The 14,977-nt window shown below is 39.0% G+C and overlaps 1 protein-coding gene across 1 annotated transcript in view; it reads left to right on the top strand.

Annotated features, from left to right (window-relative positions):
- Positions 1-13,776, top strand: part of NEMP1 (nuclear envelope integral membrane protein 1) — a 59,870-nt gene extending 46,094 nt beyond the window's left edge. Inside the window, exons 8-9 of the mRNA XM_063444767.1 lie at positions 5,128-5,301; positions 13,121-13,776. Of these exons, the coding sequence (XP_063300837.1) occupies positions 5,128-5,301; positions 13,121-13,298 (352 nt within the window). The 3' untranslated portion in view covers positions 13,299-13,776. The remainder of the gene's footprint in view (positions 1-5,127; positions 5,302-13,120) is intronic.
- The last annotated feature ends 1,201 nt before the right edge of the window (positions 13,777-14,977 follow it).

Genomic DNA, 14,977 nt, shown 5'->3' with positions numbered 1-14,977 from the left:
TTTCCAAAATTAGAATATGTGTAAAGGAGTCATTATCAGACTGGAGCAATTTAAATGGAGTCCAAAAGAAATGGGATTATTTCAAAGTTGCACTACTGAAGGCAACAGAAAATTGCATTAGGCTTGTCAGTAAAAGCAAAAAATTCAAGAAACCACTGTGGTACTCCACAGATGTAGCCAAAATAGTAAAAAACAAAAAGTTAGCATTTAGTAATTATAAAAAAACCCAGAGTGAGGAAGACAGAATGACCTATAAGATTAGGCAGAAAGAGGCTAAGCAAGTTATAAGAGCTTCCAAATCACACACAGAAGAGAAAATAGCACAGTCAGTAAAAAAGGGGGACAAAACCTTTTTTAGATACATAAATGAGAAAAGAAAAGTAAAACAAGGATTAGTTAGATTAAAAACAAAAGAAGGAAGGTATGTAGAAGAGGATAAAGGTCTAGCTGACTGCCTCAATGAATATTTTTGTTCGGTATTTACAGATGAAAATGAAGGAAAGGGACCTCAGTTAAGAAAAAGGATAAATGAGTCATTTATTACACGTGAGTTTACAGAGGAAGAGGTTCTATTTCAACTCTCAAAAGTAAAGACAAATAAGTCAATGGGACCTGATGGAATACACCCAAAGCTATTAAAAGAGCTTAGTGGTGTACTAGCAAAACCATTAACAGATTTATTTAACCAATCATTGATAACAGGAGTAGTCCCAGAAGATTGGAAGTTAGCGAATGTTGTGCCCATTCACAAGAAAGGTAATAGGGAGGAGTCGGGCAACTATAGGCCAGTAAGCCTAACTTCAGTAGTGGGGAAAGTGATGGAAACCATGTTAAAGGATAGGATTGTTGAACATCTAAAAACACATGGATTTCAAGATCAGAGACAACATGGGTTTACTTCAGGGAGATCATGCCAAACTAATCTTATTGATTTTTTTGATTGGGTAACTAAAATTATAGATCAGGGTGGTGCAGTAGACATTGCTTACCTCGATTTCAGTAAGGCTTTTGACACTGTTGCACATAGAAGGCTTATCAACAAACTACAATCTTTGAGTTTGGATTCCAATATTGTTGAATGGGTAAGGCAGTGGCTGAGTGACAGGCAACAGAGGGTTGTAGTCAATGGAGTATATTCGAAGCTTGGGCTTGTCCCCAGTGGGGTACCTCAGGGATCTGTACTTGGACCCATTCTCTTTAATATTTTTATTAGTGATATTGCAGAAGGTCTTGATGGTAAGGTGTGTCTTTTTGCGGATGATACTAAGATATGTAACAGGGTTGATGTTCCAGGAGGGATAAGCCAAATGGAAAATGATTTAGGTAGACTAGAAAAATGGTCAGAGTTGTGGCAACTGACATTTAATGTGGATAAGTGCAAGATAATGCATCTTGGACGTAAAAACCCAAGGGCAGAGTACAGAATATTTGATAGAGTCCTAACCTCAACATCTGAGGAAAGGGATTTAGGGGTGATTATTTCTGATGACTTAAAGGTAGGCAGACAATGTAATAGAGCAGCAGGAAATGCTAGCAGAATGCTTGGTTGTATAGGGAGAGGTATTAGCAGTAGAAAGAGGGAAGTGCTCATGCCATTGTACAGAACACTGGTGAGACCTCACTTGGAGTACTGTACACAGTACTGGAGACCGTATCTTCAGAAGGATATTGATACCTTAGAGAGAGTTCAAAGAAGGGCTACTAAACTGGTTCATGGATTGCAGGATAAAACTTACCAGGAAAGGTTAAAGGATCTTAACATGTATAGCTTGGAGGAAAGACGAGACAGGGGGGATATGATAGAAACATTTAAATACATAAAGGGAATCAACACAGTAAAGGAGGAGACTATATTTAAAAGAAGAAAAACTACCACAACAAGAGGACATAGTCTTAAATTAGAGGGACAAAGGTTTAAAAATAATATCAGGAAGTATTACTTTACTGAGAGGGTAGTGGATGCATGGAATAGCCTTCCAGCTGAAGTGGTAGAGGTTAACACAGTAAAGGAGTTTAAGCATGCGTGGGATAGGCATAAGGCTATCCTAACTATAAGATAAGGCCAGGGACTAATGAAAGTATTTAGAAAACTGGGCAGACTAGATGGGCCGAATGGTTCTTATCTGCCGTCACATTCTATGTTTCTATGTTTCTATTTGACGTAGAGCTCAAATTATTCAATGGCCATTGGCAAATTAAAATTTAGCCTTGTTAAGTACAAATTCACCCCTTTTTAATGTGCCACAGACCCTGCAGGCTCCAGTGGTGAGTAACTTAAGGTCTGGTTATTAGTAGTGTAGGAGTTGAAATTTTAAGATAAATAAAATTGGCATTTTAGTGGTGAAATATCATTTGGATCTGTAACCGCCATAAATGGATTATGTTGGAGTTGAACTATTCTATAAAGTGTTTTCTGTGTGTGGTACTCCTTACGTTTTTATGCAAAAATGTTTGTTTATTTTATTCATTTTATCTTTTTTTTTTTTTTTTTTTTTAAATAAACCTATCTTGGTCAGTGAAACATGCTTTGCAAAGTTACCAAATATTTTAAGGTTTATAAGGCTATTGTGACTTGGGCTGGTACAATAAAACAATGTAAAAGACTGATTTAATAGTATCACGGGGGGGAGGGGGGTTAATTTATAAACCAAATTCTGTACAACTCAGACCTACATACAGTCCAAGCACAAATGAACAAAATATGAATGTGCACTTTGACTGAATGAATCTTGGTAAAATCTATAGTGACCCTCTCTGAAGTTTAAGTGTATGGACTAGCGCTATATGTATTGCAAGTTCAATGGAAGACAGAAACCTTACCAGAATATATTTTCCATGAAATTGGCAATCTACAGTTTGTTGATCAATAGGTCAGGCGTATGCCTCTTTCTGTAGTTTGTAAAATTGTATCAGTAAATTCATTAGTTGTCCCTTTCATCACAAGTGGTTAATATCATCCATCCCACCACAGTCTATACATTGGCTAACTTTCATGTTGAGTTGCAATGCAAAACAAAATATCCATAAAGCCCAAATTATCTTCCTCTTTTTCAGTGAGTTTTAATATATTTTTTTTAAATTACTTTTTCATATCTCTGTGTGTAATACATTTGTATTACTCTTAGCTAACATTTCAGATTATTTCTGGATATTGCAATATAAATGGGATACCATATAGTCTCTCAAACTTTTTATCCACATCTGAAACTTGTATCTTCTTTAAATTGTTCACTTTTTTTTTTTTTTTTATACTGTTTAATCTATAAAATTAATTATTTTTTAGTTATCTTATACACACTGATCTTCTATCCTGCTTTTGTTGGCTATGCAAAACTTGTTTTAGATAAAGGTTGTGTGTGTGTGTATATATATATATATATATATATATATAATTATTTTTTTATGACATCTTCGGTGTTTATAGTTATAAAATGTTCTTATAGAGCCAGATGCTAGTACAGTTTACACTCAAATCTATTAAATATTTACCACATGGGTGTAATTTCTCTTTCTGATTGGCATTGCAAAGAATACCATGGATCATTCATGCCAAATTGATAGCATGAAAGAAAGGACTATGATTAAATTAGTTTAAGGATGCAAGCAAACGTTTTACAGAGTGCATGTAATACAGTACATTAAAGCAATCATATATTTGCAGAGTTTCAGCAGGTATATTTTACATAGCAAAATAAATATGAGCAATACTAGATTGCCATCTTGAATTTCAGTTTCCACCATTGCAAGACTTTGTATCATTAATACAAGTATTTAAAAATGGTTTTGAATAACCAAGTTTCTGTCCAAGTGATTTTTATGGACATGGGTAAATGGGTTTTATATTTGTTTTTATAGACAAGTGGGATTATTAGGGGAAAGAAAACCCTTTTCCTGATGTGAAAGGTTCCAGCCATATATGAAGGAAAATAATAGTCGTTATTCATACTATGAATTCTAATATGAAAGAATTACATTACAACATGACCACTAGAACATAAAATTAAAACTGCCAAACTCGTTTTATTTTTGTTTTGTTTTTTACTTTCTGTAAAATCATATTTGGGGTTATCTTTGTTTTGTTGCATGTACAATGTTATTGCTGACAAATGTTTGCTATATTACTGTAATGTTCTTTATGATCAAAGTAACAATGTTCCTATTTATAATACATTGTGATAATCAGTTTTTTATTATTATTGCCATTTATATAGCGCCAACAGATTCCGTAGCGCTTTACAATATTGATTGTTAACTGATTTTAACTTTTGAATTTATATCAAATTAAATTATTATTATTTTTTTTTGTGTGAAGGTTTAACCTCTGCTGTACTTACAATATGTTGGCACTTCCATCCTCTGGCAATGAAAAGATAAAAGTGTAAACACATTTCTTTTGATAGCACCTTAATTTTTGCTATTGTCAATTTCAAGTTACTCCAAATTTCATTACTGGCACAGAATGGTGGGACATGGTTTTCTTGTTACATAGTCTAAATTTTTAGTACATAAATTGTGTGTGGTGCTGATGACTCATCTTGGCATTCTAGATGTTTGAATTTCTTCTTCCTTGTTGCCCAGTCAACCTTTAATAGCCATGTACTATGTGAAATGTCATTAAGAAACTTCTCTACCAGGGAGTAGTATACTGTTTTTCAGTATTTCGGAAAGTGACACCAACCCATTTTGTCTACATAGAAAACCTACTTGATGAATCTGTATGTTATGTCCCTTTAGATTGGTAAAGGCTTGCAGTGTGATCCTGCACTATCAATGAAGGGCTCTAATCTTCAGCAAGATTCAATGTAGGTTTCTTTATGTCTGATTTTCATTCTTTTATCTGAGCTCTGCCATTTTGTGCTCTGCATTGATTGTACTACTGTTTTCATGTTTTGTTTGTGTCTTTATCTGTTTAAAACCTTTTACAAGCAGGAACAACCTTTCTCCACTGGTACCTTTTTGATAAATTGTATTTTATATTTCTAATATTGAATTCAGAATGTTTTATTTGATGTGTATTTGTAGAACAATCTTAAGGTAATTTAATAAATATTAGCACAATTTAGTTAAGTGTTCTGTTTTTTGTTTTTTTTTACAATTCATTTATTTATTTTTTACTTCAAATTATAGAAGCCTAGTTAAGGCCAGAGCCAAGCCTGTTCCTCCACGGCTGTTATCTGAGGAGGAATACCGGAAACAGGGAGAAGTGGAGACTAGGAAAGCATTGGAAGACCTTAGACAATTTTGCAGTAGCCCAGATTTTGCTGCATGGAAGATGGTGTCACGAATCCAGACACCAAAGAGGTAATGTATCACGTCTGACATATATATTTTTATTTTTGCAGTGCATAGATAGTAACACACACTTGACGGCATGAAATCTAAAACCGTAATAAAAGAAATTAGCATTTTAAGCTAAGCTGAATGCACTAATTTATTTTTTTTTCTTTAAGATTCAGAAGATTAGTAACACGTGTAAGCGACAGACAATACCACCCTGAAGGCCCCTGGCATATACATATAATAAGCGAATACCCAATATAGGCCCCAGCTAAACAACAATCTAAAGCATTAGAAATTAACTGAAAACTCTGCAAATAAAATAATTCTCTTTTAGCGTTGCTTCTAATGGGCAATGGAGGAGACCGCTAAGTAAATGTAATCACTGCAGTGTTCTCCCCGATGTTCCTCCACCCCAGGGAAAACCTAGGGGGATGGTACTCAGCCTTCTTCGCTGGGGATCGTGCTGGTCAGCATTGCTGTGTGCCTGGAGCTGGAGCAGGGAGAGCGCTCTGTGGCACTCAATAGCCATTCAATAGCCTTTACTAGAGTAAGGAGCTGTCCCTTCTTCTGCTTTGTTGGGGTGTCTTTTAGTTTTCACTTTGATTGTTTGACTCCTGGCATTTGACATATGATGAGAATGTAATGCTACTCCTTTTTATATATTTTGGCAGAATGTAAGGCTTAAATAGCCTTTTAATCTACGACTATGAAATACTGCGTCTTATGCATTAACCCCTGATCTTTCATGCTGCCTATTGTTATAGTAAAGGTTAAGTGATTAAGTAGTGATTAGTCTGGGGATACATTAAGGGAAATGAAAGAGAAGCTGATTTTACAATGGCTACTATTTACATTACACATTGTTGTATAAATACAGTGTAGAGATTGTGAACATAGGAAGAGCTATGTAGCTAGTTCATGTGGTATGCAGGTGTTCATTGCAGTTTGGCTCAATAAACTCTGACACATTCCATTTAGGTGAAAGTTCCAATGCAGTCATTAATATAAACCCATAGAAACCGTTACATGGAAGTTAAAACATAATTTATTATATTATATGAAGCAAAAAAATTAAAAAAAAAAAAAGTGGCACTAGAAATAATAGCACGTGAATAAAAAAAATCTGAAACACGGTCTTCTAGGTGGATATGATGCCAGGTGTGTCCTGTTGCCTCATGTTAGTTCGGCATTTAGCCTTATAGCACAATGTTTTTAGGGTGAGAAAATCACATTTAAGAAAAAAATGTGTGTACACATTTTGAACCTTGTCTAAAATATTATTGTCACAAAGTGCCTAGCTTAAAAAAAAAAAAAAAAAAAAAAAATTCAGCTTCAGTAAAAATCATTTTAATTTAGATAGATCACTCACAGTAAAATAAATGGCCGTATTTTAATTTATGAACACTAGATGGTGTTGGCAAAATAGTTTTTAACTGATTTATAGAGGAACTATCAGCATGATTTTTATAAACCAATATCTAAAAATGATTGTAAAGAAACTACCCCTGTTATTTCTATACTTTTTTTTCCCCTGTTCGGTAGATAAAACTTCCGACCACCCCCTGGCTCATTCACTTCAAAGCAAACCCCAAATTAAGCTCTCTCTCTGTGTGGCCGCCGTTCGTATAGCCCAGGGATAGGCAACCTTCGGCTCTCCAGATGTTTTAGACTACACCTCCCATGATGCTTTGCCAGCATTGTGTGTAAGAGCATTATGGGGGATGTAGTCCACAACATCTGGAGAGCCGAAGGTTGCCTATCCCTGGTATAGCCGAACAACACGTGCCAGAGAAAAAGGAGGCAGTGTTACTTGGTCGTCGAGAGTCTGGAACTAAAATCAGACATTTGACTTTCCGAACGCCGGTCAAATTGCATGAATGCTTCCTTTCACAGACCAGCCAGGCGACTGCTATTCGGTAGATTTGTTCCCACGAACTAGGGAACAAATGCTACCTATGAGCCAGGTGAAAACTATTTGTGGGTTTATTTGTATTTTTTTTTTTTTTTGTATCTTTCGAAATAGACAGACCGCACAGCACAATTTCGTGGAACTACTCCTGGGCAGGAGCATCGTGTGCTGTCGGTCAAATTAAGACCTCCATGTAACTCTTGAACCCCTGAACTGATATGGCTGGTTTTTAAATATCAGGACTATCAGGGGACATTTTTGTGGGGTTCACAGGAAGTTTATGGTTCTTTCTGGGTTTTGTGAAAATGGGCTTGGGGATAATTGAGTTTAGTAAGTTGCTTGACTCCATTATCTCCAAAGTACAGGGCACGGATTATATTACTGTCTGTAGGAGTGTCCTGGACCTGAAAGCCAATGTAACTGCAAAATTTATTTTGTCACTGTCTCCTCTTAGGTCCAGTGGGGAATGCCCCTGGAATATGTTAATGGAAACTGTGTATATTTGTAACTGCATATAAACTAGGCGGCTAGCCTGAATAAACCATTCCTGTTGTACCCTTCATCTAGTTTAGACTGATGTTTTGGGTATCTGTCTACTTTGTTGGGATAATATACTTGGATGCTGTAATTCATCTGGAGAAAAGTTCAAATCAACACCCGAACTGCGAGCTATAATCACTCAGGCTCTAGCAGTTTGGGAGAAAATAGGCGAATGGGTATCTGTAATACCAGCATTTGTTACAATTGTACATTTATTTATTTAAGAACAATGTGTTGTGAGGTCTGAAAAAAAAGAATTAAATATAGAAATTCATAGCGCTGTATTCTTTAATTGAATGCCTCCATCTTTACTGTGTCAATTATTATGTTCTTTGCACCTCAGTCGGCTTAAGGATCAGAGAAGAAACAGAATTAATGTTTCTTTTACAATGCAATATGTGCCATGATTGTGCCTGGACTAAACTGTATTTGGATGTAAATTCTTACATTTTTAATATACATTCAAAAGAAATAGAGCATATATGTAAACATGTTAACACAAGTTATGGATACAATGTGCTCAAAATCCCACTACTTCTGGGAGGCAACATTGGTTATTTTTTTTAACCTGGGAAGATGAGATGGTCCAAAATTTCCCTGCCAGGCCCAGTCTTATGATGTGGTATACAGAATGAAGTGACGGGATCACTTCACTTGTCCTTCCTGCTCCAATCTCCTTTTCTTCTCCTTCATTTGACACTGTCTTCTTTATCTTCTTACACAGTCTTCTCTCCTCTTTCACCTTCCTGCTACTTTCTGCTTATTTTGCACCCTTCTGCTCCTTTCTCTTTCTGATCCCTTCCTTCTCCTTGCAGGCCCTTTCTATTCCCTTTCCTACTTTACCTTTGTGTTCCTTCTGATCCTTTCTGCTCCTTTACCGTTGTGCTCCTTGCTGCCCCTTCCTGCTCATTTCTGTTCCTTCTCCTTTCTGCTCCTTCTTTTACTTTACCTTCCTGCTCCTTGACGTTCTTTTTTGCTCCTGCTCCTTTCTGCTCCTTTACCTTTGTGCTCTTTCTGTCCCTTCCTGCCCCTTGCAGACCCTTCCTTCTCCTTGCAGCCCCTTCCTGCTTCTTTCTGCCCCGTCCAGCTTTTTGCAGACCCTTCCTGCTCCTTGCTTACCCTTTCTGTTCCATGTAGACTCTTTCTGTTCGTTGTAGAGCTTTTATGTTCCTTCTCCTACTTTACCTTTGGCTCCTTCTGATTCTTGCTTACCCTTCCTGCTTCTTGCTGCTCCTTCCTGCCCCTTGCAGAACCTTTTTGCTCCTTCTATTTTACCTTCACAAGAACACTTTAGACGACGGTACGTTCCTCCGCCTCACCAGGATACGCAGAGAGCTCAGGCATATATTGTCCCAAGGACTGCTCCATACCGCGAGGAAAGCATCCAGGTATTTTTTTGAACTCTCTAATAAAAGTGGCAGACTGCTGGCGAGGATGCTCCAGGAGAAACGGAGAACACATGTCCACAAAGTCCACACGAGAAGAGGTGGCATTACACGGCTCCCTGAGGGCATTCTAAAAGAGTTCCGGGAATACTACGCGGCGCTATACGACCAGGTGCAAAAAAACGGACGGGACCGGCAACACCAGGACAACACCAGGAGCAGATAGCCACATACCTGGAGGACCATGTTATCCATAAGCTTACCCCAGAACAGGAAGCCGACCTAGAACTGCCCCTGGCGATCGAAGAACTAGCAGCAGTGCTGAAAACAACAAAACCACACAGAGCCCCAGGACCGGAAGGACTCCCAGTCCCATATATACGCACCTTCAAAGACGTTCTGCTACCCAGACTCTGGACGGGCATCAGCTCCATACGAACCGGAGGTCAATTCCACACAGACACCCTGAGGGCGACAGTCACGATCATACCAAAGGAAGGCAAAGACCCAACAAACTGCGTCAGCTACTGGCCAATCTCGCTGCTGAACACGGACTTAAAACTCTTCGCCAAAGCCATGGCCCTTAGAGTTGCACGCATGCTCCCAGACCTGGTACGCCCGGACCAAGTCGGATTCATACCCGGGAGGGAAGCCAGGGATAATACCATCCGGGCCCTTAACATCATACACACAGCCACGGCCAGCAAACGGGACATGGTGCTACTATCCACCGACGCCGAAAAGGAATTTGACCGGGTAGACTGGACCTTCATGGCGGAGACCCTGAGACACCTGGGCTTTGGGCCACACATGCGGAACTACCATCCGACGGTTTGTCTGGAACCAGAAGCCGGCACGCATATGGAGATCGACCCCGGAGCGGCCAAAGAGTGAAGGAGGCACAGGGCTGCCGTCAATCATCACATACTATCAAGCAACGCACCTTCGACTGGCACACCAACCAAGCACTAAACGATGGGTTAACATAGAACTACAGCTAGCGCAGGGGAAGATCCCATGATATATGCCACACTGAGGGTCTGGTGCAGAGTGCAATACACCAAGAAACTTACGACGTCCCCCAACCCACTCACGCCCATAACTAACAACCCGACACTGGCAGGAGGACTTAGTCCCGCCGACCTAAGGAACTTCGGAGCAACAGATTGGGCACACATACGCCAATGGTGCAACGGACCGAATCTCAAGACCTTGGCAGAACTGCTGCAAGACCGCAGACCAAACAGGCTGGACAAATTCCGTTACCATCAGATAAAAAGGTACGTCAACGCCGTGAAAGGCATGGATCACCTAAATCGCCCTCTGCATGACCAAACACCTCGCACATGGCGTATCGACCCTATACACCACACTACAGAATAACTGGGATAAGAGCCCTCTAGGCTTCATGGAGCGATGGGAAAGAGAGACAGAGGTTGAACTATAACTGACCTCGAGTGGTGAAATATCTTCCAGTTGACGCACAAAGGATCCATAAGCACAACATTTCAAGAATGCAACTATAAGATACTGACACATTGGTACAGGACCCCGGACGTCCTACGGCACGCACACAAATCGATCCCAGTAGAATGCTGGAGATGCGGCACAGAAGAAGGCACAGGACTACACATCTGGTGGACATGCTCCCACATCGTACCATACTGGCAAATAATACATTGAACGATCAAAGAAATTACGGGTACGGAAATCCCCCTCCAGCCGCTACCGATGCTGCTAAATCACACACACACACACACACACATACCTCCGAAGACATACAAAAAGGGCCTCACCTTACACCTGCTCACAGCAGCAAAAACGCTCATACCAACAATGTGGAAAGGCCCGACAATTCCCTCTTTTCAACAACGGGTCGACAGGGTAGAAACAATCTACAACATGGAAATGATGACGGCCTCACTGCAGGGACGCTCAGACAAGTGTGCCCTGACATGGTTCCCATGGATGGACTATGTGTCTAAGAGAGCTACACGGGCTGGTGCGGGGGGAGCGGGGACGCTACCGCAGCAGCGCAAAATCCCCGACAAGATGACGCACGGCCACAATAAACACCACAACTGACTGAACCACACACTTGATCACAATCCATCACCCCTCTCCCCTCCCCCTCCCCCCCCCGGGACTACAGACATACAACCGAGACGTACATCCGATACACTCCACAACAATCACAGCTAGACCATAGCAGATCAGACACCTAAAAATAGAGATGAAAGAAAGAAAGACAGACAGAGGAAGGCATGCACGATCGGAGTAGAGCGGCTGACTGACCTAGGACTCTCATAGACACACACGATATAGGGAGGAAGCAAGGGAAAATCAACCGGTAGAGAAGATGCGACTCCATGCTTGGTAAAGGGCTTCAAAACACCTCAGAGCTGACAACTAGCATAGGCACCTAACATACAGACCACCCCCCCGATCTACCTTAAACGAAACACGACGGACACTAACCATGAACGCCTGAATGGAAACACATCACCACACAAGATGTAGGACGCGACTAACCCACACAGAGGAACAAAAGGAAAACTAACAACCAAAGAGACACTCTAACCCGATAGAGACCAAGATATCACTAACCAGGAGTAAACCTAACCTGACTCTTCAAACAACCCTGGAGAAATAGAACTACGACATAACTAGACAATATCACATAAACAACCTACACCCAAAACTCGATCCAACGCATATAAAAGAACCACAAACGATTACAACGATCACCCGAGCTCTTAGGGCAAAGGACACAGAGCAGGCAAAACGCCAAAAAGGATATACACTAAAACATGGCTGCCCGACTCGGGAACAAGCTATATAGACGAGTCCCAAAATATGCTCACCACCAATTAAAACTCACACAAAATATAGCAAGACAAGGGGTCATAATGCAAAATGAAGACACTGACATCCTAACACATACCGCACATACGGCAGCGCTAACTCCACCTGAGAATCCACCCTACTTGCTCTTACAGAAGTAAATACAAAGGAATAAATACACCTAAAAACTCGCAATCACAGACACTAATTATTTATAGCCAACACGGAAATACGCTCTTATCTCCTCACAATAGAACTGAATATACCTGGTTCTGATCATTACTAAAAACTAAATGTTTAACTGTTCTACGAATGTTCATCCATATACGTTCAATGCTATAACACGATCTCTGTTACCTGTCTGAAACTGAAAAATAAAAAAAAATAAAGAATGATATGACCTAAACTAAATTGAAATTTGCTGCCAAATTAACACTGTTAATATGAAAGTGCTAATTCCAACCTTCCAATGTGGCCAAGGAAGAGGCACGGTCTACATGTCGACGAGATGCCTAGTTTGTGTGGAACGATGCCTAAACCATTTGACAGTAAACTGAGCATGGCACCAGGACACTCTTGGCAGCAGAACCACTAACACAAGCTATGTCCTTTAACTCATCCCTTTTTTTTTTTTTTTTTTTTTTACTGATTTGTTACAAAATTTAATGTAGTCAGCCAATGTTTTAAAATATTAGGTGACAAACAAATATATGTATATAATAATATATTTGATTTATAGTAATGAATATCAGCTGCTCTCTGCCCTGAATATACGTACATAATGATGCTGTTTAAACCAACTGATATTACTTTAAAAAGCACCCTCCCTTCTAAATTCGCTTGTGGCTTAGTTTAGATTATGGTGGTTTAAGGACAAAATATGATCCTACATTGCATTAGCCTTCCACAGTGAATGTATATCACAATTTTGGATGGTCCTATTCTAGGGCACTCTAAGAAACAAAACCACTACAACACGCAGTGGCAGTTATAGTGACCAGAGTCTTCTGGCACCATCACACCGTAAGAATTCAACCTTGAATGTCTGACCTTGTCCCTATTTTGACCTTTATTGGTTGAGCTAGTTTGGAATGGAGTGCACTGTATTTAACTTTATAGTACATGCAGACTTTGTAATTAATCTTGTATGGTTTACTTTCAGATTTGCGGACTTTGTGGAAGGTTCATCTCACTTGACACCCAATGAAGTATCCATTCATGAGCATGAATATGGCTTGGGGGGATCTTTCTTAGAGGAAGAACTGTTTGGGGATGACAGTGACATGGAGAATGATTTACATCCTCAAAGTACATATTCTCCAATTCGGCAACCTTTTTGATATTGTGCAAATGTGTTGCATATGTAGGAGACGGAGTCACAGGTGTGTTGCAAATGAATATCAAGCCATAACATGAAGAGTTTGGTTGGACAAAAAAAAAAAAAAAAACGTGACAAATTGCCAATACATTTGGGCCCCATCTAGCAAAAAGTTGATGCTGCTGCCAAGAAGAGTAAGCCTTGGATATCTTGGCATCGAAAAGTCCAAAACATAATGAATGTCCAAGGTCTAAAAGTGTACACTGTTTTGTTTTTAAAACAAGAGTTAATCTCCCTAAAGATTATGGATATGCACAACATACCTGACAAATCTGTGTTTTAATTATGCAAGGATGAGCCATATGTTGAATATTTTTATTTAATGTATCACACCATTACATATATTTTTGTTTGTTTAAATACAGAGGAGTGCAATATATATGGTGTTTTTGTTTCAACCAAAGTCGTGCACCTAGTAATCCGACTTTTCCTTCATTATTTCCTCTCCTGTGTAGTGTGCCTGTAGATATGTGGATTTACTGCATTTCATTGAGTAAACTCTATATTTTTTGCCAAAAGGAAGACCATTTTTTTCTTCTACAGTCAATTTACATGCAAAATAAGGTTTTGTTTTTTTTGTATTGAAGTTATCTTTAGGCATTTTTTTATTTATATGCAACATGGTGCTGAAGTATCATTTTTTTTTTTTTTTACTGCTTTTTTTATGTATGCTCACAGATATTATGTATATGTATGACAACATGCTATATAGGTTAGATACGTGTGTCAGTCTTCTTTTTTACCATTAATAACCTCTGGTCAGATTTAAGCGACCATTTTCAGCATGACCGTCCACCTCAACTGCCTATTTCGGTCATGACTCTTCCTCCCACTTCCCCCACTTGGTTATGTCTATACAACCCATCTGCCAATTTTGGTCATGATCTCTCCAATTGTTACAGGAAAAATATATTATCTGGTTTATGCTGTAAACTAGAAGGTTTGGGTAGTTGACAAGAGAATTTGAAATTTTAGGCCAAAGTAGCCATTATTGAATGTTAAGGCTTAAACTGAGTTATTCCTTGTTGGTTCTCCTCACTTGCTTATTTAGTAACAATCCCTGGATGTTAATCGTCAGACCACTACATTGTTTTCTTTGACAATATTATAGATATTCTGACAAGGTTACAGGATGCATTATATTTTTCTCTCCAGTAGACAAAATATTCAAACCTTTTAGACAGTTGTCTGGTTATTTCAGTCATTTACTGGAACTGTTTTTATTTCTACATGCAAAATATTTCTTTATAGTGTTTAATACCAGCTTGGTGCTTCTTTTCAATGTAAAGTCAAAGCATGTTTACAAAACAGTACAACAGGTTTGTGAAAGGTGCATGAGGCAAAGGCACAAAATAAATTTGACTAAGTTGAAATAGTGGATTCATATACCTGAAATTATCAGCACATGACCACTATTTAAACTGCTGTGCATCATGCACTGAAATGACAACATTTTCTACTTTTGTAATGGGAAAGTATTTGACATTATGTATGTATATTTAACTTTATTTTTTTCCATTACATTGGGAATGATGGCTTTTTGTTTTGGAAAGGGGGGGGGGGGGGGGAGTTGCCACATTTGTAAATACATATTTGAGATAATGTTTTGGAAACCGTCATAATTACCTGATCATATTTGAG

This window comes from Pelobates fuscus, chromosome 1 (assembly GCF_036172605.1).
Source record: "Pelobates fuscus isolate aPelFus1 chromosome 1, aPelFus1.pri, whole genome shotgun sequence".
Classification (NCBI taxonomy): Eukaryota; Metazoa; Chordata; class Amphibia; order Anura; family Pelobatidae; genus Pelobates; species Pelobates fuscus.
The sequence above is the reverse complement of the archived record's forward strand: the minus strand, read 5'-3'. Positions and strand labels throughout refer to the sequence as shown.